Source organism: Lacerta agilis, chromosome 4, assembly GCF_009819535.1.
Source record: "Lacerta agilis isolate rLacAgi1 chromosome 4, rLacAgi1.pri, whole genome shotgun sequence".
Taxonomy (NCBI): domain Eukaryota; kingdom Metazoa; phylum Chordata; class Lepidosauria; order Squamata; family Lacertidae; genus Lacerta; species Lacerta agilis.
Window position 1 is genome coordinate 40,523,290 of NC_046315.1, and position 25,308 is coordinate 40,548,597.

Consider the following 25,308-nt stretch of genomic DNA (forward strand, 5'->3'; position numbering starts at 1 on the left):
AATGAAGCAATTACTTATAACAGCAGTTAAAACACCCATCAACATTCATAAATATCATTAGACAAAGATGCACAATGTGCTGTTAAATCATTCACAACTATGTTAATTGCTGACCATTAAACTGGATGTCCCCATGTATATTAAACTGAACATAAATTTGCAATATTCACAATCTCCCTTTATCATCTTGATCATACTTAGTGTGCATATACCTGTGGTTGCCTATTTATATTGTGATTTGCAGGCCATAACAAAGAAGCATACTGTACCTCGTGTGTTGATGGCTGTTGCCGATGGGACTGTGCTTGTTAAGGCTACAGTGGTTGTGACTGTTGCAGTGGTAAGGGAGGGGATGACAGTGGTGGGAAGCAAAATGTTGGAAACATCTGGTGAGTGGAAAAAAATATAAAATAAAATCATATCATGCAAACAGAGAAGCAGCATAACAATGATTCAATTTGTAAATACACATGTGTAGAAAATGTTCAAATTAAAACATGCTTAGCACAGACCAACAAAGGTACGGTAGTGCACTTTGAAATTCTTGACATTAGATCACACTCTCTCTCTTATTCTATTCAAACAGCAACGGAAAGAATTTTAAACAACTAAAAAAGGACTTGTTCTAATGATTCATGTTTCCACAAAGTGGGAGAGTGAATCTGTGACAAGAATCCTTCTCTTCACTAAGCCATTTTTAAATGCCTCATACAATAACAAAGCAAATATAGATGCAACAACATGCTGGGTCAGCGTGGGAAGATGAAAACACAACACTGTCATGCTAAAATAAACACACATGTTAACAAGAGATGGCTGTATGTTAAAACACCTACTTTCAGACAGACTCAATGAAAGAAAACGGGGGCGAATGGTTACTAACTCTAAAAGCGGCTTTATTTGATTTGCTTCTCTTCTTCCACATTTTGTTATAGGAAACAGTCTGCCAAGATCCAGAGCAGAGAACACATCAAAATCTTTACCAACAGCCACTGTGAATAAGGGTTACTCAACATAAAGCAATATTTTAGTCAACTTAATTGTATCATTTGAGGACCAATTGTAGAAACTATTCATAGTAATGTTATCATATGTATGATCCATAAAGGAACCTCACCAATAGAAAAACCGAACAAATATTATCAGTTCTTAGGTTATTTTCCAAATTGAGTAAGTGTACATCTACACACAAAGCTTAAAGGCACTGCTGCTAAGTCACATCATAAATTCCCTGTAGCAAAACCTTTTGTGATTTTAATATATAGAGGACAATAAAGAGAGAAGTAGGAGGGACAGAGAAAAAACACCTCTAAAATCTGCACTGCCTAGAGCACTGAAGATCAATGTTCCTTTGTCTAGGAAGACACTGAAAATAAGAAAGAAAAGGCACAGTGGAAAACAACTTCAAATACTGTGAAGCTCAGTTAAACATCTAGGATGCTACATGACTGAAACCAAGCTTCAGAGGAATATGGTTGCACTCACACAGATACAAACACCATCACCACAGAAGCAGCTAATAGTGGTATCTGTGCAACTAGGGATTTTTTCTTTTTAAGGTAATGCAAATCAGAACCACAGCTTTATTTTCAAGTTTCAAGTTCAAAAACAACTTGTACTAGGCAATAGTATTAATAAAATAATACAGAACATATATCCATAGTACAAAAATCCATAATATAAAAATGATTTTGCCAAGGTCCTGATCATTAAAACAGTTTCCCTCATGCATCTCTAACAGCTCCAATTTGAATAATATTTTGATTTTCTTAAAATCCAATTTGCCAACATCAATGATGTAAGAGAAAGTTATCTGAGACACCAACAAACTCAAATCCATCTTAATTTCAGATTAAATCTCTGAATCATCACAACAATTTATAGCGGTTTCATCTAACTCCCTTTTCCTCATTTTTTCTTTTTTTGCAGCCAGTGCATACAGGGCCACTATGTATGTTATGAAGCTCTTATTGCCACTCAAAGGAAACTGAACTATTGTTTGCTTGTGCAAACAAAGGTTTCAGAAAGTGATCCCATGGCTCTCTATATAAGGGGCAGGTTAACGGACAATGAGTGATGTGTTCCATCTGAGGTTGACTACAAATAAAAATCTGTCTGCATATTGCACCTTGTTGTAGCAGCCATCCAAAAGCATAAAAGCATTTCTTAAGGAAACTGTTAAGACTTTGGTTAGATGACTAGCTCTAAAATGTTCTGTTCTCAAGAGTGGATACCATGGGGGTGGGGGGATTGGGTGTTTCTAATTAGTTGCCGATTCTGTCCAGAAGAGCCAATCCCTTGGTTGACACTTATTCAAGGTCATTGCAAAGCTTAGTTCTGGAAAATAATAATAGTGTAAAACATATTGACAAGCTGCTTTCCAGAGTTGGTTATCACCCAATTCCACATAGCACAGCACAGGAAAACACTCAATAGGCATAGTAGCAATGTTTTAAAATATTACTTAACTCAGCGCAGTTAAGGCTCTTGCCTTAATTGTTGGCCACTTGGATTCTGTACAAAGCTGATATCCCTGATAGTAGGGAGTATAGCTCCCCCCCCCCAAATAAATATTCTGCAGAGTTTTCAAAACTTTAATCGGGTTCAAATCAGAGTCCCAGATTTCAATGCCACAGAGCACTTGAGTAAGCACTTTGCTACCAAATATCTTTAGGGCAGGTTCAATCAGCTGCCATCCCTTATTGTAATAGAATTTCATAATACATAATAGAATTACATGTCTGGACAGACTTGTTGAAAAGATTTTTTTTTAAGCAGCCATTGATAATAGTACAGCAGTGGGGGACTGCCTGATGTTATGTATACCTTTTAGTTTACCAATCAACCAATCTTACCATGAGAAATGGACCACGTACATTTTTCTTAAGGACCTCATGTATGACCACAAAAGGAGACATATGCTGCTCTGCCCCTTCCCAACTACAACTTTACACCAGTGTAACTTCTCTCCAACCACAGTCAAGCTAGAAGTAATGCTGAGTCTGGTTTCCTGGTCTGCAGTTGTTCAGTCACGACCATATGTTACCTTGAAGTGGAGCTTAATATTACCAAGTTACACTACTTTAATAGGCCTATAAAAGAATGATGGATAATTTCCAGTGCTCTCCTCCATTTCAATTTTTATTGGGCATGAACTAGGTGATATAGTAGTCCTTAGTGGTCCTTAGCAAATCAACCCAATTTTAATATGCTCAGAGTGTTAACAAGGTATTGTCGCAGTTTCTGTCTGGGGCATGTAAAACATAACAATGTCGTGCTTATTGATGAAGTCCACTGATATTACGAGTAAAAACAACTACTCCTGTTTTATAGATCCCAGAGTTGCAGGAATATTTCTGGTCTTTTGACACATACTGGTTTCTTATGTGAAGAAGTAATGACTATAGCCAGGATTTCGAAATTAATGCCTGTTTCAAAATGTAAAGTATGTTAGCTATATAATCTATAAACTAGGCACCTGAGCACCATTTGTTAAGCTTCTTTGCTTCAAGCCTTCACCTAGTTACACTTATTTACATCCTACTGCATTTAATCAGTAGGATTACTGCATGATCCTAAACATGTTTACTTGAAGCAAATCCCACCGAGTTCAGCAATACTTGCTTGGTGGCAGGCAGGCTAAATAATGCAGCCTTGTGCATACATAGCTAAGGCATAGTATTTCAGCCGTTGTCCCAAAGGGTATGATACAATTAACATGACATTTTGAAAAGGTTCTCATTCAAAATGTAGCTTTTGCTATAATCATGTGGAAAATGGGAAGAGTTCATGAATAGTTACCATGAATTTCTGCAGACAGAGCCATCAGCAACTCCCTACAAATACAGGTCACTTCCCTAGTTTCAGGTGGGATTCAGTCATATTTCAGGAAATTCAGGTTGCACAATTAAAGTTGACTGGAAGGTCTTGAGCAACAAATGCACTTCCTCAAAACAACTGACTTTTTGGTATAAGGAAAGTGATGGCAAAATGGACTAGGAAGTGTGGGATAAAAATTGCTTGATGCAACATCATATAACTTGGACACAATAAGATTGGAATGAGTTTTAAATGAGAGGCACTATGCATTTTGTATATGATGGGTGGGTGGGTGGCATATAATCTTACGAGAAACATATCTCATACTTTCCATGTATTGTCTCAGTGATAATAAACAGAACTCGCAACATAAAATATGTTTAACTGCTCATACACAAAACCAAAAGGATAAGCAACCCGACCAATTAATCATAATCACTGTTATGTCGATAGGTTGCTTTATGAGATATCAACCACAGAGAGGATGATTGTTTTAGTCTGATACATGATTTTCTTTAGAAGTATAATATTGCTGCAAATATATTGATGTATGGTGATATTGATCATTAAGAGACTTGATCCTAAGAACTGTGAGCAGAGATGTGGACCCATCTCCTTCCCACTGCAGCCACCCCTTGCCTCCAGCTGTTCTTGAAGGTTGGGGACCCTCTTCTTCAGAATATTATTCAGTACAGTGGAGGGGAGAAAGGGAGAATTGGCAGAACTCAAGAGTGTGCTCCTTGCATCAACTTAAGTCTCTTCCTCTTTAGCTAGAGCATTACTGCCGAGAACTCTATTTTATATATCTTGGTGGACATCCAATACTAGGGTTCTTACTATCAAAAGATAAAATCCAATTATTCAAATTTATGGCTGTTCTTCTACAGGTATTTGCTCACCCGCCCCTCAATTCAATTTCTCTGTATATAAAAATGTAAACAGAAGCTGCAGCTGCCTGCCAAAGCAATTCTGCACTTGTGGCATTTCTTTTTAAAAAATCTACCAGTAAAGGAGCGCATGAGTTGGACAATAGCAACTCTAAGCAATATGCAGGGCCTGACCTCACTCAGAATTGAAATGAATCAATTTCCAGATGCTCTTCCCACACATTTTCAATACTGTGTAGCTCATTGACCCATAACACCCAACTATCCCATGGTGAAAGGAGGCAGTGGTTCATCCAGAGGGCAGTAGCCTACCTGGCCACCATATAAAATACTTGAGGAATTATCCCTCCCCCCGGATATTCGTTGCCCTCCCCCAACTTTACTGAACAAGTGAGGAAATGATTCCTGAACATTCAAAGCAAAAGAGGCACAGTGACAATATGTAGCTATATGCTTTCTAAAAATGTGAACAACATCAGTAATCTTAAATAGCTTTGTTTCAAATTACATAATAATTTGTCCCTGGATTTAATGTACACAACTAAATAAGGCATTTGTGGCTCCAATTTTAAAATGAATAGAATACTAATCAGCTAAAGAAGTTATTGAAAATAAAACCAATTTTTTCAAAAGGAGTATGGGACGGGGGCATTCCTCTCCTTTTACCTCCCCTCCATCCTACAAGTTTCCTGGGTTGGTAGACCTGAATTTAGACAAAGCACTGTTCAAGCTTGCAAGATTTCAGGAAGAGTGAAGGGCTGCAGGAGGCTTCTTGGACGTGACCCTGCCAGCTCTGTCATTACTTTTCTGTTAGAGCTCAGAAGAACAGGGTTCCACACCAGAGTTTAATGTGGATTTGAAACCTGAGACCCATTGGGGGCATGTGCACAAGTATTTGTTACCAGACCAGGAATAATTCAAGTACAAAGTGTATGCGTGCGTGCTGATAGACAGACAGACAGACAGACAGACAGACAGATAGATAGATAGATAGATGATAGATGTAGTGTTTCTCTCTCACTCCACTTCTTTAGTCACTAAGCCATCGCTGAGGAACATGTCAGGCTCAATAGATGAATAGATTCACTCCTTGAGCAAAAGGAACTCCTCAAGGACTTCTTGTTCAGATGGGAAGGGGAAGCTCAATCCTATCCCTTTTGATCCCTATAGTTGAGTTTGGACTAAGCTAATGGAGAGCAAGCAGCAGGACATGTGCTTAATACCATCAATTTGTGGAGCTTGAGAAAGGATGCCTGCATGGTGCTCTCTGGTGCCAGATCAGCACCCAATGCATAAGTTGTTCATCTACAACACATTGATTCCAATGGGATGCACATTTATATGAATGTGCATTCTGGTGTGATAAATTATTAGCCCACTTGTGCCAGCAATGGGGAACCTTCATTTCAGCCCCCTCACAACCTCAGACTACTAAACATGAATTTCTCAACAAGGGGAGGTGAAGAAGAAGAAGAAAGAAAGAAAGAAAGAAAGAAAGAAAGAAAGAAAGAAAGAAAGAAAGGATTTTTTTTTAAATGAACATTGTAGTCCTCACCCCACCTCCAAATACCAAACTCACATTGAAAATCAGATCTCATATTAGTCATAACATATACTTTACAACCTGCTCTATATACACACAGCATACATAACGATATACTTAAGATTTAGCACTTATATGGAGCCAAAATAGATTATGCATTCTTAAAATAGATTATTTTTAAACCCGAACCATTAAAGCAAGGAGCTGAACATCTGAATTTTCTGGATTGCCCTTTGTGACATTTTAACCTTTCCCCCACAAAGTTATCAGCCATAAAATGCAACAATGAATCAGTTTTCATGTGCAGTGTAAAAATAAACTTGAACAGCTTTTGCACATGTTGTTGCAAGAGAACTAAATTATATAATAAGTGAAAATATAAACCCAGTACTAATAAAATACGGGTTGTGAATGACTAAAACAGATGAGATTCTTAATATTTAGATGTTTTAGCCTTTCTCAAACTATTATCTCAAATATGTATATTCTCCAATATCAAGCAAATGAGCAAAGCAGCTCCTCCTCTCCTATTCAGTGCTATGAAGTGGAAATCTCCCCACCCTCTACCTTCTCTAACTCTAAAAAAGGCATGGATTCTGGCATTATTTATAGGATGAGAACTGATAATCTGTAGTAAAGCGAAACCTCAACATCTGGAAAGGTGAAATCTATCAATATTAGAAAACTGAGGCAACAGTGTACGTCCAAGATGGAAATATTACACATTCAATGTTGCAGTAGCCCAAATGAGAGAGCTTCTAAAATATGCAAGAATCTCAATATTAATTTATGTTTTAGTTAGTTGAAAAAATCTGTGTCTAAAATGCAATGAAAATTCCACCATTGTGATTTAGCCAATTGTTAAGCAGATATTGGAGGCTTACTCAACAGGATGCAGGAATGTTGAAATTAAGGCCTCGTTTTATTGTCTATCATTAAATTATTCTAATCCAGCAAAATTAGCTTTTTAAATTTGAGATTTAACTCAGTCACTAATTAAATCAATGGGAGAGCTAAAAAGCTGATTTCTTCACATACTGACAATATGTTTACAAGTATAATCAATTGGATACCGTAGGCCTGCACTGAGTACTAGTGTGCTTCTAAGCTCAACTCAAGGTGTTTCCCTGTAATACAAAGCCCTAAACAACTCCAGCCTCATATATTTGCAGGGGTTTCCATCCTATATAGACTGGTCAGGTGTTGGATCTGCAAATGAGTCTCTGCTGGGATTTCCGTCGCGAAGTGAAATTTGTCAGGGAGTGCTGTGTAAGAGAGTGGTTTATGTGTAACATCAGGCTAAGGTGCACAAAGGGGTGCATCTTCCACCAAAAAAGGTGGAAATTGTTTAATTGTACTGAGCCATATGCAACCTCTCCTGGGACTGCATGGTGGAAGGTGGGCTGTAAATGCCTATGAATGAACGAATAGGGAACGCATGATGTCTCACGCATGGTTCCTCATGAAAACACCACTTTTGGTGACACTGCTCTAGCACACATACTGCTTTAGTTCATATGTAATGATGCTGATGCCTTTTGTCTTTGTCCATGGAGTTTTCTTGGCAGGGATACTGGAGTGGGTTGCCAGTTCCTCCTCCAGGTGGATCACATTTGGTCCAAACTCTCCACTATGACCTGTCCATCTTGACCTGTCCATAGCTTCCCTGAGTAATTCAAGCCCCTTTGCCACGACAAGGCAGTGATCCATGGTGCTGGAGGAGACTCTTGAGAGTCCCATGGACTGCAAAAAGATCAAACCTATCCATTCTCAAGGAAATCGGCCCTGAGTGCTCACTAGAAGGACAGATCCTGAAGTTGAGGCTCCAGTACTTTGGCCACCTCATGAGAAGAGAAGACTCCCTGGAAAAGACCCTGATGTTGGGAAAGATGGAGGGCACAAGAAGAAGGGGACGACAGAGGATGAGATGGTTGGACAGTGTTCTCGAAGCTACTAACATGAGTTTGGCCAAACTGCGGGAGGCAGTGAAGGATAGGCGTGCCTGGCGTGCTCTGGTCCATGGGGTCACGAAGAGTTGGACATGACTGAACAACAATGATGCTGATTCAGCAAGTCAAGGTTTAGAAGTCTGGGCAAACCCAACTGCCATCACATGATGACAATGGTCCTATTCTAAGCCTCTCTGGTGCACCTGCATGGGAGTTGGTGCAGTAAATGGGCATTTTTCTTGTCTCATCCCTTCTGCCCTGAGTGGCATGAGTGCTGTGGAGTGGCTGTGCCACTCCATCAAGACCTGCCACATACCAGTGTATGTAAAATTTCAGTCTTACATACACTTTAAAAAGGGGATAAAGGGAACCATTTGTTAACTAAAATTCACACAAGACCATGTTTGTCTTCATATTAACAGATATTTACTAATAAAGGAACCTTAACTCCCCAAATCACTGGCTTGGTGGGGCATTAAGATTGAGGTGAGGTATGTGTTGGCAGAGAAGAGCTTCAATGGTGAAGGGGCACATCTACTATAGAGGTGTCCGCTACACCTGTGGTTGTTTCACTGGTTGTTGACAGAATTAGGCTCCATTGGGGGGGGGAGGCCCCAGCTGTGAGATATGGGTGGTCTGGGATGCAAAGTCCCTTCATTCATTGGGTAGGTTCCAGGACTGGACTCCCTTGCTTCACCAGCCAAGAATTGGTGGAACTAGAGTTGCCATATTTCAAAACGTGAAAATTCAGACACAAAAGTTGTTGAGGGTTTTTTTTCCAGTACTATACCTACATACCTGGGAGAAAACACTTTTGAATTCATTTAGGCTGAATAGAGCTGTATTGGCTGCATGCTAAAAGATTTAGCTTGCTGTTCATCTGCTGATAGATGTATTGATTTGAGCTACTATAAGAGAATATAAGACAGAATTATTCCATAGCCAGATTCTGTGGGAGAAAGCGATTTCCCTATAACTTTATTTTTAGACTGTCCCAATTAAAGCATCACAGTGTTCATGTTGTTTGTATAATTAATATGAATAAACACTATGCTTACTCTTAATCTCTAATTATGATAAACTACACATTTTCATTTAAGTCAAGCCTCTGCTTGCACTAAAGCTGTCTAAATCTCTCCTGAGTTTTGAAGATAACTTTGGAAATTGAGGGAATTAGCAGATAGGGTCCCACTGAGAGAACTGTTCACAGGAAAGGGAATAAAAGACGGATAGGTGACTCTAAAGTACTCGATAATGAAAGCTGGGAGGAAGAAAAACTGCTGTGATAGAAAATAAGTAAGATCGTTTTGTGGAAATTGTGTGCAAACATTAAAGAACAAATTAAAGAACAAAATGTAGGACCGATCCTGTTCAACGACAGAGGGCTCTTGTTCCATATTCTGAGATTCACACTGCGGAAAAGTTGCCGATACTACATTAATTTCACACACGTGTATGACGAACAAATACAATTTCCTCTTTAGTTCTAAAAGGTTTTACTTCTTCCACTCTACCTCAGACAATATCAGCACATAAGACCAACGAAACCTATGACAATCAACTGATCGTGACAACCACATTTAGATAAGCAACAGAGCCAATACAGAGAGGGATAGGCTTCCCTTTGGATGTGCCAGCTGCTTGTCTTTGACAAAGGATATATAACTGTTCACATTTTAAGCTATTCAAATATTATAATTTGGGTCCTAATAATGCTCAGTTATTATTAGTTCAAAATGTTCAAAATGCTATAGTATTTCTCAGTTTTATTACCTATAGCCAGTAGGGTTAACCGGAATACTCAAACTGAAGCACTTGAAGTTGAATAAATAATGTAGGAAACAGTTTGACACTTGCTAAAAATCTACAGCTGAAACTACCCTATATAGTTTCTGTGAAGAAGGGTCGGTAAGAAGAAGACTGTATAGTGGACTTAAATTCAGTAAACATATTTATCGATAGATTTTCATGTTTAGAGACTCCTCCCACAGTATTCCCTCCTTTTACTCTTGGCACCATCTTTACTCAGATAAATTAAGCAGAAACTATGTAGCTCCACTTCCCAATTCTCAAGCAAAATTGTGAGCCAAGGAAACAGTGCTTATCAAACTCTGATCAATTTCCCTACTACTTTCACCACTTAGGTTAAACTCTCTCCCACTCATTCACACTATATAAGATTAGGCAGGCACAACTGATAATCTGTGCAAACTCTGCTTCCCAAATGCAATGTCACGTGACCAACTGGAAAACGATAAGATGTATAGCACCAATTCTGCTTAACCCCAATAGAGGTTCTTGGCAATTTCTTTCCAAAATAGTTTCATTCTGTTGTGCTTGGTCCTCTTAAATTGAACTCACAAAGGGGAAAAGACCATCATAAATTCCCTTACCCAACCATGGCAGTTATTAACTCTGCACTGGAAGAATATATTAAATGCTAGAGACAATTTTTGTGCAAAATGAAGATAAGGAAATATATGCCCTCTATTAAATGGCATAACCCTTTCTTCAATTTTCAAACTGCAAAGTAAGAAAAAAAGGGGGGAAGAGTTCTGTCCCACTTGGTGCACCCAATAAAGCTATGCATCTAATCTCAATGCTGAAAAAATAAGAACAGGAAATTGTCTAAGATTATCATTATAATCAAACTATACTGAAGAATCATTTGATATCAAACACTACTAAACACCGAAACTTTTAAAACTTGGAACATTTGACATTATCTTATTTTAGAAGGCTTACAGTGCTAATAAACTCAAATATATACTTCTGCAATTACCCTCTGTAGTTCCAAATCTATATTTGCAGAAATTTAATTAGGAAGAAACTCCAGTATCCATTTTTATAATAATAAAAATGTCAGCAAGGCCAACTTTCAGCTAGATAATATGAAAGATGTGCAGGCACAGGCTACTAAGTAATCAAACTTAACAACAGAATCCTGATAACGATTAATATGCCTGACTCACTTTGAGCTGGATAATCAGATGAACAGGGTGCAAGCAACTGAGCAGTGACCAAATATGGGGGAGCTCATGTGCATCCAGACATCTATATTTCTAAAGCAACTACTGCATGAAAAACTAGGTCTTGAAGTATTTTCAGTTAGCAAAATGTGTGACTTCTGAAAATGCCAACAGCTTTATCATCAAATGTTTATTCACAAGTTGCCTTACTGCTTTTTATTGTTTTAATTAACAAGAATGGTTGGGGACTGTAGGCAGGTTAAGACTTGTATGCTTCAAAGAAACATGGGGTGTAATACATATCTATGCTCTGCATTCAAACATCATAGTAAACCTGGAGTAGCCAACTTAATGTCCTCCACATGTTGCTGGACTATGATTAAGATCATCCTTGACCAGGGGTCAGCAAACTTTTTCAGCAGGGGGCTGGTTCACTGTCCCTCAGACCTTGTGGGGGGCCAGACTATATTTAAAGGAAAAAAAATGAACGAATTCCTATGCCCCACAAATAACCCAGAGATGCATTTTAAATAAAAGGACACATTCTACTCATGTAAAAACACGCTGATTCCCAGATTGTCCGCAGGCCGGATTGAGAAGGCGATTGGGCCGCATCCAGCCCCCGGGCCTTAGTTTGGGGACCCCTGTCCTTGACCATTAGCTATACTGATTGAGGCTAATAGGAGTTGAGTCCAACAAAATCCAGAGGGAACCAGCTTCGCTATCCCTGAAGTAAACTATAGCTTATGCAAACAAGCCACCCAAAATGCCAGCTTTGTGCACATCCCAGTCCCTTCCACTACATTTTCAAATTGGCTTGTTTGTTTTGTTTTGTTTTGTTGTTGCTTTTTTTTTTAAACAGTTTACTTCAACCACAGTTTGTTGGTTTGGACAACATGACAAACTGTGGTCAAGCAAAAAAAGTATCTTCTTGTGGCTGCATTGGAATAAGAGAGGAAAATGTGACTCCAAGCTTTACTGCAACTTGTCAGACTGAACTATCATCGCATGGAATCCCTGTCAATATGTGTTGGACATCCTGTGTGGCTGGTACAGGTCATGTCTTCGACTCAATATAAAAGCATCCCCAAGGGCATTGGCTTAATTTCCTTCTGAAGATGTTTTATATATAGCCACCATCTCTCTGGGCTGTCAGGGGCTGCATATGGAGCCTGGAATAAACAATTCTTCTGGTTTTTTCACCATTGTTATCTCAGTGTAAAATTCCCTACAGGATGTGAATGATTTTCTCTCAAATTAAGTATACAGAGGATTAATTAAAAACAAAAAGTCAGAAAAATAAGGAAGAAATGAACAGGGAGGAAGAAATTCTAATGGGATGGAATAATAGAGAAGTTCAGTAGCAGCTGCAGGACCCATAAAATTAGATCAGAGCCACATGTAGATCCTAGGTTGCAGGTTGCTCTCACCTATATATAAAAGAAAGTTAAAGGGAGCTTTAATTTGCTCCTTGATACTGGTCTCCTCAGCTATTGAGTATCATGCCTGATCCTGTTTGCATTGTCTCATCTATTCACCTCCAAAACCTGTTCATGGCCTTCATTTTTTGGTCAACGGAGTGTGGTGAAATGCAGGGAACTGGCAAATATATATTGTATTTTTCTAACTCCTATGCTGATTGTTGCTGTTTTATGGGGGGGGGTTAACATCATTTTAATTATTCGGTGTATTTGTGGGGGCTTAATGTTGTGCACCACTTTGTGAATCTTTTCTTTAATTGGAAATAATTATACAAAATTTACAGTTAGATTAAAAAAAATGTTCTAAAGGACACGGATTAACATCTCACCTATATAAAGCCAAAATTTGATCGCAGACTGCTTCCAAAGTATTCAGAGTTGGTAATGGGGGTGGGGTGGAGGTGAACTAATATTTGTGTTTTATTTATTTAAGTTTTTAAAATTTAAACCTGAGTAATAAGTTACTGAAATTTTAATGAGCCTGTCATTACCTATGGCACTAATCCTACGTAAACTAATGATAAATTTCAAAGCACTTATCTAGCAGCATGAGCAGCATTAATCCATGGGGTGATTTTGATAAAGTACAGTTCAACAACAGAGCAAAAAATGGCTAATTAAAAAGTTGTTTAGAGAAGTACTTATTGTAAATGTGAGCAAACTGCATAATAGTAACATGGATGCCTAGTGAACTCTGCTGCTAGCTGCCTTGAATCGCCAAAAGAAATATCTCCAAATGAAATACAAGCATTATTAAATTAACTTAATATTTCAGAACTGTTTGGTTTTTGCATGGAGCCATCTTCTTTTTAAATGCAACAAATTCCCCCCCCCCCCATGATTCCAGATCAAGAAAGTTAGGAAGTTGTTTCAATGGGTCTACTCTTAGTATGGCTAACACTTTCCTAACTGGAGGCATGGTAACTGAATTTCAGGAATTTACATTTCATCATTTATGATTCCCAGTTGTGTGAAAGCATTGCTTCTTATCTCCCACACTGATGCTTTCTAAATGGAGGGGGTCACGTGTTTCTGGATTCCACCTCATACCTGAAAGTTGATGAGATTTAGGGTAAAGCCCCTAACTAATGAGAATTATAGATTTTCAGTTCTGAATCACCACAATAATTTTAAGAGGGCTGCTGTCTTGGCAAAGCTCACCCACCTGCCTTAGCAAGGATAGTCACAGTGATCCCTTCGATTAGAGGAAGTCTAAAACACAATTTACAGCCAGCCTTGACCAATCTATAAAATACATTTTTGTCATATTTGGCATTTCCCATCTGAAATGTTCCTTTCAATTTCTTTCATGGTAGGAGTGCAATAACATGGAAAATACTTTCAACCTATTGTCAGAAAACAACAGTACTACATTTTCAGAACTTACAATTAGAAATATTTCCTGTCACTAGTTCACTAGAAAGTAACTTCCATCAAGCACATATTTCTGGATATTTGGCCTCTGCCAGCTGCCTGACACTTAATGAAATACTGGCTGAGTTAACATTTTTGTGATGAGCCAGGGTCGCTGGTATATTGTGGTTTACCATGAACAAGCAATATGTTTACACATGCATCCTGATGACTTCTGCTTTGTTCGTCTCTTCACCTGGACAGGAGAACCATATCAGGAAACCACAATGCATGACTTCTGAAACCAGGGCCCTAATTTGCTGCTCCAAAACGTCAGGATTTGTAAACCACAAAAACTCATAGTTTAGAGCTTGCTTAGGGGGAAACAAACCAGGCTTCTAGGGGGTTAGATATTAAAGCAAGCCATGCTTAATTGCAACTTCATGATTTGTTTCTCCCACTTACTCCAGGGGAGAAGCAAAGCAGAAACAACCTGAGCTGCCGTTCACCAAGGTAAGTCACGATTAGCCAGCCAACTTTGTTTTGGGGGAGAAAGGCAGGGTAAAATTAATGCTAAATAAAAACAAACAAATTAATCGAAGCACATGTCAATGCACGCCATCATTTAAATGACAGAGAAGGAAGTACTCACCATGTATAATCAGAACATACTCTGCGCTGTTTAGGCCAATAGAGTTTGCTGCTTCACATCGATATGTACCATTGTCCGTTCTATTTAGGGAATTAATGTTTAGCTCCCTACCATTGACAACCATCCTTTCTGGATCTGGTAAATCTCCACCATCCTTTGTCCATAATACTGGATCTGGCCTATTAAAAACAAATAGATGAAATCATTATTTTCAAATTCATTTTAAAATAAATTGGCATCATATCAAACCAAACCAACATGGTTTTCCCATGCAGCGAACTTTAAGAACCATAAAAATAATTAAGTAATTAATTAATACAGACAGAGCTGAACAACACCCTTCACAATTAAATATTATCTTTAAATTAGATAAAATATTGGATGGTGGTAATGTCAATTATTTCAAATTGGCTTTGCAAATGCCTTAGAACTGTAGAAATATTCATGATTAAATTTTCCTACAAAATGTTCTCTCTTTTAAACTACGGCATATCTCAGGATACTTTCCTATTGATAAATTCTGCCTAGTGACATTTACTTGATTTGTTCCTGTCTGTTAAATGAGTTGCAGGCTATTCTTTCAGAATTAAGCCTACAGTATATATTCAGAGACCTACCTCCAAGTGCCTTCTCTGGCAAAAGCTTTTTTAGTGGGGGCTCCCTTCTTATGGAACATTCAGACTCAGCAATGGCACCCCCATTACCTCCTTTTCAGTACCAGGCTTTTGAATGTTCTTCAGCATTTTTATTGCTATTGCTCTTGGTATCTTGTTAGTCAGATTAATTTTAATGGTGATTGTGTTTATGGCACTATGGTTATTGTTTTTAATTGATTCAGCTGTTTGTGTTATGATCTTTTTATTTTTTTATATTTAACTGATTGTTATAGAAGTATAATGGTTGCTTTTATTGCCACCTTAAGGTTTTGGTGTAAGGCGATGAATAAGGAAGAAATAATAACAATGATCATATCTACCAACTTTGGGACTAATTGAAATCTTAATAGCAACTAGTCTCATATTAAGCATGCATACACAGCCACACTACCGTGCATAGAATGTGGTATTGCACCAGTATGGAACAGTACCTAAACCTGTAATGCCAGCACGATGGGAACAAAGTTATATAGGCGCATGTAACAGTTGCACTACTTAAGTCTAGGCTGAAAACAATAAGTCTTTACAAGGCAACACTTCAAGGGTATAATTCATTAGTGGAGTGTGTAGGAAGACCATTGCAGGCTGCTAAAAGGCACAGAGAAGGCAAAACTACAGAAAAGGTTAGTACCAGGTTCTTATAATAGTCATTAAAGAAAACAAAAAAATACGTGGGTATAGCAATGGATGTGCAATAAAATCAGAGGAACTGGGACAGACAGGTAGCATTGTGGAAGAGAATTAATCTATAAAGGCTTGGTAACAATAAAGGTATTCTGTAATGGGAATTATGGAGAAGCAAAAAGTCTGTAAAGAGGAATCTGAGATGACTACGAGAGAATATTTTCCCCAAATATAAATTATGTGGTAGCCTATAAATTATGAAAAATTATAGTGTTTCTAATTATGGTGCTGGAGGAGACTCTTGAGAGTCCCGTGGACTGCAAGAAGATCAAACCTATCCATTCTCAAAGAAATCAGCCCTGAGTACTCACTAGAAGGACAGATCCTGAAGTTGAGGCTCCAGTACTTTGGCCACCTCATGAGAAGAGAAGAATCCCTAGAAAAGACCCTGATGTTGGGAAAGATGGAGGGCACAAGGAGAAGGGGACGACAGAGGATGAGATGGTTGGATAGTGTTCTTGAAGCTACTAACATGAGTTTGGCCAAACTGCGAGAGGCAGTGAAGGATAGGCGTGCCTGGCGTACTCTGGTCCATGGGGTCACGAAGAGTCGGACACGACTGAACGACTGAACAACAACAACATAGTGTTTCTATTTTACTCTGTCCTATTTTACTCTGTTCTATGTCACTCTGTCCTAAAGCCTCAGGGTAAAAGAAAATATAAATATAATATATATATTTCCTAATAAATAACTTAACAGTTCAAGTCTAGCAATAATATACAATATTGTAATGCTACCATTAAATTTCACACAGCAAGCAGAAACCCAAATGTTAACCCACAAATCTATATACATACATTCTGATTCTGGTTTTCCTATGTATGAAACTCTAGCAATAGCACATATGTTTTAGTGGGGCAGGCTACAACACAAAAAACTGAAAAAGCTTACATTTTAGCAAGGAAAAAACAGTGGCACTTCCAGCTATACATTATCATAGGACCTCCATACACCTGACCCCAACCACCCAGTTTTAGTCTAACCAGTTCTCACTGTAAACCTATGGATTGGCTTATTACCATATTTATTCAAGTTTAATGTACCCTTGAATTTAATGCGCACCTCAGTTTTCAGAACTTTGAAACAAGAAATAAAAAAGGAGTTGCTGGCAAGTGCAAATGTGCCATCGAATCTAATGTGCACTTTAATTTTCGTAAAGTAATTTGACCAGAAAGGTGAGCTTTAGATTCGAGTAAATATGGTAGATCCCTGAGGAAGAAAGAACTGGACACATAGTACTAAACACATTGTAAAATACCAAGGGAAAGCCAGCCACTTGCAACCACCTGCTTTTGTGTGTTAATGAAGTGTCTTCAAAGACCAGCCCTTTGGTGTACATCTTCTAGCCTCTGACCACGCAAGTCTCTAACTGCCTTCACATGCCAGCACTCTCCAAAGTTTGACACTTTGACATTCCCTTCTGGCATTTCTTATAGATATTTATAGCACAAACTTAATATGCCTATTCAGAACTGACCACTGTTTGGTTCAGCGATACTTATTCATATGTAAGGGTGTTTAAGATCACAGTCTTAAGAGAGAAATATGGACAAAAAGGCAACAATTTTCCATAAACCCTTCCAGAAATTTAACACCTCTCTTTTTGCATGTTCATAATTTCTTCCTGCCATTTTAATGGTAGAGTTTTAATGTTTTTTGTGATTTTTTAATGTGCCCATTGTAAGCTTTGTGGGCTGTTTTGGGTTGAGAAATAGACCAGAATTTGTAAATAAATAATCTCTCACACAGAGCAGTACTTCCATATCATATGATATTATGCAATAATGTAACATGCTTAAAAGTTGCAATTTACAGAGTCAGCATCTTTAGTTTATTGATAATATATCTGAATACTGGCCCCAGTGACTGTTCCTAAAAATAGAAGCAATGTGGGAAAGGTATATTTAACATCACCTGAGATAATCTGTGCTTGATTCAAAAAAAAATATTTTGCAATTACTTTCACTTGGATTATACAGTTAACAACAGAGACAGAAAATGAAATATTTGTTGAAAAATAAACATAGATTTGACATAGTAATAAATGCATTCCAAATACAACAGTGTTTCTAGTTGCAAAAACAGTATTTCCTCGGTAAAAATAAATGTTTGTTATTTAACTTTATCAACTATGTGCTGAGTCCGACTTTTCAGTCCTCTGACTTCCATCTGATACCAAAGCTAGAAGCTAAAGAGAACCTCTTATGCTGCAAACAGATGAACTTGGAAGCCAGTTTTGCACATGTAATCTAGCAGAAAACATTTGTGTTCAAACAGTCCATGTTGTTTATGTTAAAATGCTGACAGAATTAATTCCTCTTCAAGGGGTAGAATGAGGCAGCTTGCTGAAAAGAGGTGTTCTTTTAAAACTAAGGGATTCTTAGATTTATAATTTCTCTCCCTCTTGTTCCTCAAATGCAAAAAGGCATGCATCACTCAGTTGATCTACTCATGTTTCTCGCAAGCTTTTAAGAATCAAATACTTCTGGAAAAAGATAGGCTAAGTTATTGAATACTGTATGTATTATATTGCGTGTGCTGTAAGCAATGTTGGATATTGGAAAATCAGATTATCTTAAAGTATTGTTAAGTAATTTCTTGTAATATTTTATCTCTCTGTTTCTATACCTGCAAAGGTGCAGGGAGCACAATGAAGCAGATTGTGGCAATTCACCAGAGCATCTCCCGCATGCAAGCCATGTACAAGGCAAAAAATGGTGGAAGGGGAATGCTGAGAAGACAGGACAGATACCTAGTGACCTGCAAGCATGATTCCTCTTTGTTCGGGAGGCAGGAGTGTGAGCAGCAGAGAATGAGTGGGTGGTGTTAGGACAGAATTTGGGCCACCTCATGAGAAGAGAAGACTCCCTAGAAAAGACCCTGATGTTGGGAAAGATGGAGGGCACAAGGAGAAGGGGACGACAGAGGATGAGATGGTTGGACAGTGTTCTCGAAGCTACTAACATGAGTTTGGATAAACTGCGAGAAACAGTGAAGGATAGGCGTGCCTGGCGTGCTCTGGTCCATGGGGTCACGAAGAGTCGGACACGACTGAACGACTGAACAACAACAAAGAATGGAGTGGGACAAGATCAAGGCGTAAATTGGTTGTAAGCACTGCAACTACCTCTTCACCCCAAACCACCGATGTCAGACATGATTGGAATTGAACACGCTAATAATGGTCAGAATCCAATGAATCATGCAGCTAGTTCTGTGTGTTCACTGTGCTTTCAATACATTCTCTGAATAGTAGCTCTCCCCCATCTTCAACAAGTTGAATGGCAAATCCTTTTGAAACTAAGGTTGATCTCAAAAGCCGTTTGTTTCATGGCATTGAGGGGTCCGTTTGTTTCATGGTATTGAGGGGTCTTTTGTTGAAAGAGCAGCTTGTTGGATAACAATAATAATAGTGATAATAAAATGAGACAGCATGAAAAACAACAACAATTAAATACATGCTTAAATAAAATAAGACCATGCCTTCAGGATTCCTGGAGGAAAGAACACGAAATTAAAAAAGCGAGAAAAAGATCTAAAGCTGTATTTTACCACTGCAGTTTAAAAGGGAAGGCAAGACATCATTATAAAACCATCATTATAAAACCTTCCAAGAGATTTTATTGTCTGCTTTTGGGAGAATAGAAGGAAAAGAGAAGCAGAAAAGCTTTCTGTTTCCTCTCCTATCTCCACTTACTATCTTCGAAAGAAAGACAAGCGGATTTCTCTTCTGTGACTCACAGAATAAATGTAGTTATAGATGCTGCACACTATGTTGTCAAGCATAAAACTGAACATCATCTGCACAAATATAGGAATACGTAGAACTATTCTGATTTGCAGTGACAACCTGAGTTTCATTATTATTACTATTTTAGAAAGGTGTGTATATAATGAGAATGTAAGTTGAGAAGTGCTTAATAAGTAGCCATTGTGCACATTCACCGGGCCTCATGGAGGAGCATGTGCACACAATCCTTCTAGGAAGAGGAAATTGTGCACATTTCCCAGTCCATGTACATAAACAGGCCTTGAAGAAATCCACATTCCCTAAAACTCCATAGTGCATCTGTAACAATGAAACCGGACACCTTTATCTGCCCCAGCTGCAATAAAACATGTCACTCCCATATTGGTTTTTACAGCCACAGCAGGCACTGTAACTCTCCAACGGTTTGACTTTACCCCAGATGATGCACTTTTTCATGTTCTCTCAAAACAATTTGATGTCAACTAATCAGGATCGCCTTACGTTGTGTTGCTGCTTCTAGAATAGATGGGTAAGGCTGCAGACCTATCCACTCTTAAATGGAAGTAACCCCTGTTGAACATAGCTAGACTTACTTCTGTGTAAGCATGCATACAATGCAGCTGCTGTTCTAAACTGCCATCAGTTGCTGAATATAATATAATATAATATAATATAATATAATATAATATAAACTTTATGTCAGTACAGTACTTTAAAAATAGATGCTTTGATAAATTTGCATGCTAAGGTCAAATGGAACCTGGCATCAGGAGCAAAAAAAAATACTCTAAAAACTGAACTGCACATACCTTTGTTGCTACAGTATATGTGGTTGCAAAATTTAAATGATGCTGATAGCTTATAAATAATGTAACCAGGATTGGGGTGCATAAAAAGGAAACTATAAAGGTGAAAATTTTCAAGAAACCCTTGAGGCAAAAAACAGAAGAACACCCAGCAATACAAATGTCATTGCAATAGCATGACATTGTAAATCACACACGCACACACACACACACACACAAATTTTCCATTTGAGAAATGACGTAGTTGTAAATCCTTTAAACTAAGTTTTAAATCTCCTATAAAAGTTTAAATCCTATTTCACCCTAGGGAATGCATGCCATGCAAGAATGGGTTAAGTAGGGTTGCCATTATAAATTAGCTGAAGGAAAAAGCACTAAATATACAGTATAGGGAACTATTTTATCCAAGCGCAGAAGCTGAGGATAGGTGGATAAGATTGCTATAGGCCAGGACATTCTTTCCTATTCTTCAAGGATTCTCTTTCACATGGCTTTGCTACTAACCATAAATGCTAACTAAGTGCCTATTAAGGGAGCAGATTGCTTTAGCCATTTGGATGGCCATCTCACAGCCTGCTCCAAAGGATGTGGTGGCTATGAAACTAGTTTGCCTATTCCAAGGATGGGCTGTGGGCCCACTGGCTCAAAAGAAGCGGCTTACAGTTTGGCCAGGAGGGGGGAGGGAGACTGAATGGATCAGACCATGGTCCATTTAGCCCAGCCTCTCATTCCCACAGTGGCCAACCAGATGACTTGTAAAGTTCATAAGCAGAGCTCAAATGCAATAGCCCTCCCCAAACTAGAGGAGGCAAAATATAATTCCAAGTACAATCCCTAGCATTTCCCATTCAAATGGTGTCTGGTAAGAAGACTGGGACAGATCTCTGCTCAGGATTGTAAAGTGGGTAGTAGTGTTCTAAGCAGGACAGGCTGACTCAGCATAAGACACCTTTAGATGTCTAATATATATTCAGTATACGCTTCTGCTTTCAGAGGGCAGGGGCCAAAGATCAGTGCTTTAGTTCAGTTCCTGGTATCTCCAGTTAAGAGAGTTAAATAAGGGGTGAAGGCAAATACATCTGCTTGAGACCTTGGAAAACAGACAAGGTGGGCATTCATCTGACCTTGAAGAAGGTAGCTTCCTATGTACTTACGTTCCTGTGAATCTGGTAGTGTGCTGTTTGCTTATTTCTGATCCCCTACCATATTTGCTCAACTGTTATACCTGCACAACTAAGGAGGCGGGAACTGCAGGAGCAGCTGAAAGTGGAAGAATCATCTAATTGGTGGTGAAGCGAGAATCCAAGGATTTAATGAAAGAATGTATTTAGAACAAAAGTGTGCAAACTGTACAACTTCCTCTCTTACATCCCCAACTGCATTTCATTAGCATTAACACGGCTCTCAATTAATCCCAGTAATTTGTAGCAGCTATTCTGATGCACCCACTTGAGTACTGTATTATCTTGGTACTGCTGACATCTGCATGTCTTGGGGGTGGGGAGGGAGAGATATTTATCGTCCTTCAAATATGCTGAGCCTTTCCCATTCTTTGTTTCCCCTGTTTTAAGAAAGCGTGTTCTCCTTCATGGAGAGCACGTGTTGCGGTGGGGGCTAGCAAGTCACCCCTCTGCTGCTGGGCGGGTTAGTTTGGATGGCCACTACTGTGATTGGGCTCTGGCTGTCGTTGGGGAGATTCATATGTTGCAATTTGTTGATGGACAGCCCAGAGCCTATAAATGACCCTGCACTCAGCGTCGGAGCCCTCCTGGCTTCGTGCATCGGATCGGATCACATCAGATCGCCAAGCTGAGAACTCTGCTTACGGTCATATTTTCCTTTATTGTTGACTTCAAACTTTGTTGATTCCTTTATCCTAATTTAGCCTACCCTCTATCCTTGATTGGAATCCTTGCCAATACCTTCCCATCCCTACCCCCCTCCCTTATCCCCCCTTCCCCCGTTAATAAGCCTTTGAGTTTGGCGCTGTAGCCCCCGCCGGCGGCTGTTTTTGTTGTTATACTGCCTTCTCCCCCAGGTCCTTTCGGGGCGCAAGGGACGGCCGCGCTTTCACGCCAGTTAGGCGTCCGGCGCGGCCTCCGCTACTTTAACGTAGCCTCCGCTGTGGGCCTTAGAAGGCGGCTTTGATACCGCCTCCCAGCTGATCCGCGGCAGATTCGGCCGCCGTTTGCTGTTTTTGAGGAGGCTTCCTGCGCGCAGCGCTGTTGGGCCATTGGCAGCCTCCGACCTTCCCCTCCGGGAGCGAGAAATTCTCCCGCCCGGCTCCTGGCCCCTCTCCGCTCCAGGCTCCTCCCCCCCTGTTCCAGAGGAGGACCGCAAAGCCGCTGCCGGTGTTCCCGGAGCGGTGGCCCTCCCAGCGCTTCCTCTGCCGCTTTGGTCGCGACGAGGCGCCGTGTTCGGCCTCCTCGTGTGGAGGATTGGTGGGGGAGGGCCCTGCGGCTCGCGGCCCCTCCGGCGCTGTTGCCCGCCGCCGCAGTAAGCGGGGGGCATCGTAGAGCGGCTGCTTTCTGCGCCGCTCGCCTGCCGCTCTCCCGCTTTGCCGCCAGAAACGCCCCCTCCTGCAACGAGGCAGCCGTTTCGTGCCGCGTCCCAACCTTCCTGGTCGGCTGGGACGCATTTACTGTTGAGTAGAGCTGTGGCGCTTGCTAGCGCCAGCAGCCCTGCGTCCCGGCCGTTGTTTCCGGCCGTCTCCGCCCCCTGCCGTCTCTCCGGCAGCGGGAGCGTTTGCGGCGCGCCGCCCCCAGGCCCCTAGGGCGGCAGCTGCCTTGGCCAGCTACCCACCGCGGCGGCTGTTAGCCAGCCAGCGGTGTGCTGGCTACCTCCCCCGTCCCCGTACAAGCACTCTCCCACACTTTACACACACACACACACACACAATATTTAAATAAATAAATAAATAAACTACATTAATAACAAAATAAAAATCCCTTACCTGAGTCTGGGGTGTCCGGGGGGGGTGGGGAGCAGCCGGGCGCCATTTTGGGCTCCTGCTTCCAGCGTGGCTGCCTTCTTCACAGGAGCTTGTTTTCCCCTGGAATTTTCCTGTGGGGTGCACCCTCTAGTGGCCAGTCGGCTCATTACACCGACCCAGCCTAGGTTTGCATCCTGCTGCCCCCAGTGGCCGGTTGGGTTACTGCACCCAATAAATTTGAATTGAAGTTTTTTCTCCTGCCTCTAGTGGCCAGCTGGATTACTACACCTAATTTGTTCTGATTTATTTATCCTTTCTCTGTTACCTCTAGCGGCTTGCTGGGTTACCACACCTGATTTAGTTAACTCCTTTAGCTTCCCCGCTGTTGCCCCTGGGGGCCAACGGGGTTACGGCTTGGAATTTGCTTTAATTTACCTTATCGACAATACATAAATAATTAATAACAATAATAATTTAGAGGTTGGAGAGGCCGCTGGCGTGTCACTTGATCTATTTGTTCCTCATCTGCAGCGAAGTATGGCGTCAGGGGAAGTTCCAGCACATTCGCTGCCCAGCCAGGAAAAGAGGGTCATCAAGGGGCCATCCCAGGCCTTGCGCTCACCATCTTCGGCGCAGACCATGGGGCGCATTCAGGCCTTTGTGTCCAGCCTGGCCAGTGATCCTGAGGCTTTAGCCCGCTTCACATCAGATGTGGATGGCATCATCCAACGTTCTACTCCGCAGTCCAGTGCCCAAGCGGGACCTTCCGGAACAGCTGGTGCTTCTTCACAGAATTCCTCCTTGTCCGCCGACGAGGGGGAGGGCTTGCAGCCATCCGGGGTTCTGTTTTCAGATTCCCAGTTTTCCCGGATCCCGGTTTCTTCATTCAGGGCTGGGGTTCAGGGGGCTGGAAGGCCGGCCCGCAGAGCTGCCAGGGGGAGGGGGCCTCGGGCAACCTCCTCTAGGACGGCGGTTCTGCCTCGGCCTCAGGTCACTGGGGCCTTAGGAGCGGATCTCTCACACTCTTCTCTTTCGGCAGTCCCAGGGTCCTCCCGGCAGGAGCCAGAGTCAGGTCGGCAGGAGCCAGAGTTGGAGTCTTCGGCTGAAGACAACGCATCTGTGCTATCGCAAGCTTCCTCCGGTCGGAAGCGCCGCCCAGAGGGCCGTGGCAAGAAGCGGGCCAAAAAGAACAGAGCCGACGCTTCCGGATCGTCGGCGGTTCCAGCTCCTGGCGTCGCCCGTGTTACAGGTAACTTTCAACAGGATTCAGGGTCGGAGTCTTCGGCTGAGGACACCCTTCCGGCACCTTCACGGGTTTCGTCTGGCGGAAAACGTCGCCATAAAAAATGTTGCGGGGGGCACGCCAAAAGATGTAGAGGAAATAGGTCTTCCTCATCTTCTGGGTCGTCCTCCTCGAGTTCTGAAGGGGAGTCTGGGGACTCCTTGCGACTCTATTGGGGTTTTGGCGAATCTGCCTCCGGCCTTCCCAGATGGGCGTGGCAGCGAAGAGCCAACTCCCATCGCGCCAAGTATGGAGCCACCCAGGAGTATTTGAATGACGTTCCGGTGCCGGAAGTCAAAGTCTCCACCAACAAGGCTAGGGACATTATCCCAGGGTCTCACTTGTCCTCTAAACTGCGGAACAGGATATTGGAGGGCCGCTATGTGGATATATTTAAACTCGCCCCTCCCGAAGAGGATTTACCCAGCCAGGACAAGGTAGCATCTTCCTCTAAAAAACGAGCCAGCTCCGCAAAAGTGGAAAAAACTTTTGAGCATTGGCTCGATTGTTTTCAGGTTTTTGCGGGAGTGGTCGCAGCTGC

The 25,308-nt window shown here is 40.9% G+C and overlaps 1 protein-coding gene across 1 annotated transcript in view; it reads right to left on the minus strand.

Moving 5' to 3' along the window:
* The window catches only part of CADM2 (cell adhesion molecule 2), a 382,977-nt gene that overhangs the window by 48,144 nt on the left and 309,525 nt on the right, over nucleotides 1-25,308 (minus strand). Inside the window, 1 exon segment of the mRNA XM_033146823.1 lies at nucleotides 14,654-14,832. Coding sequence (XP_033002714.1) covers nucleotides 14,654-14,832 — 179 coding nt within the window.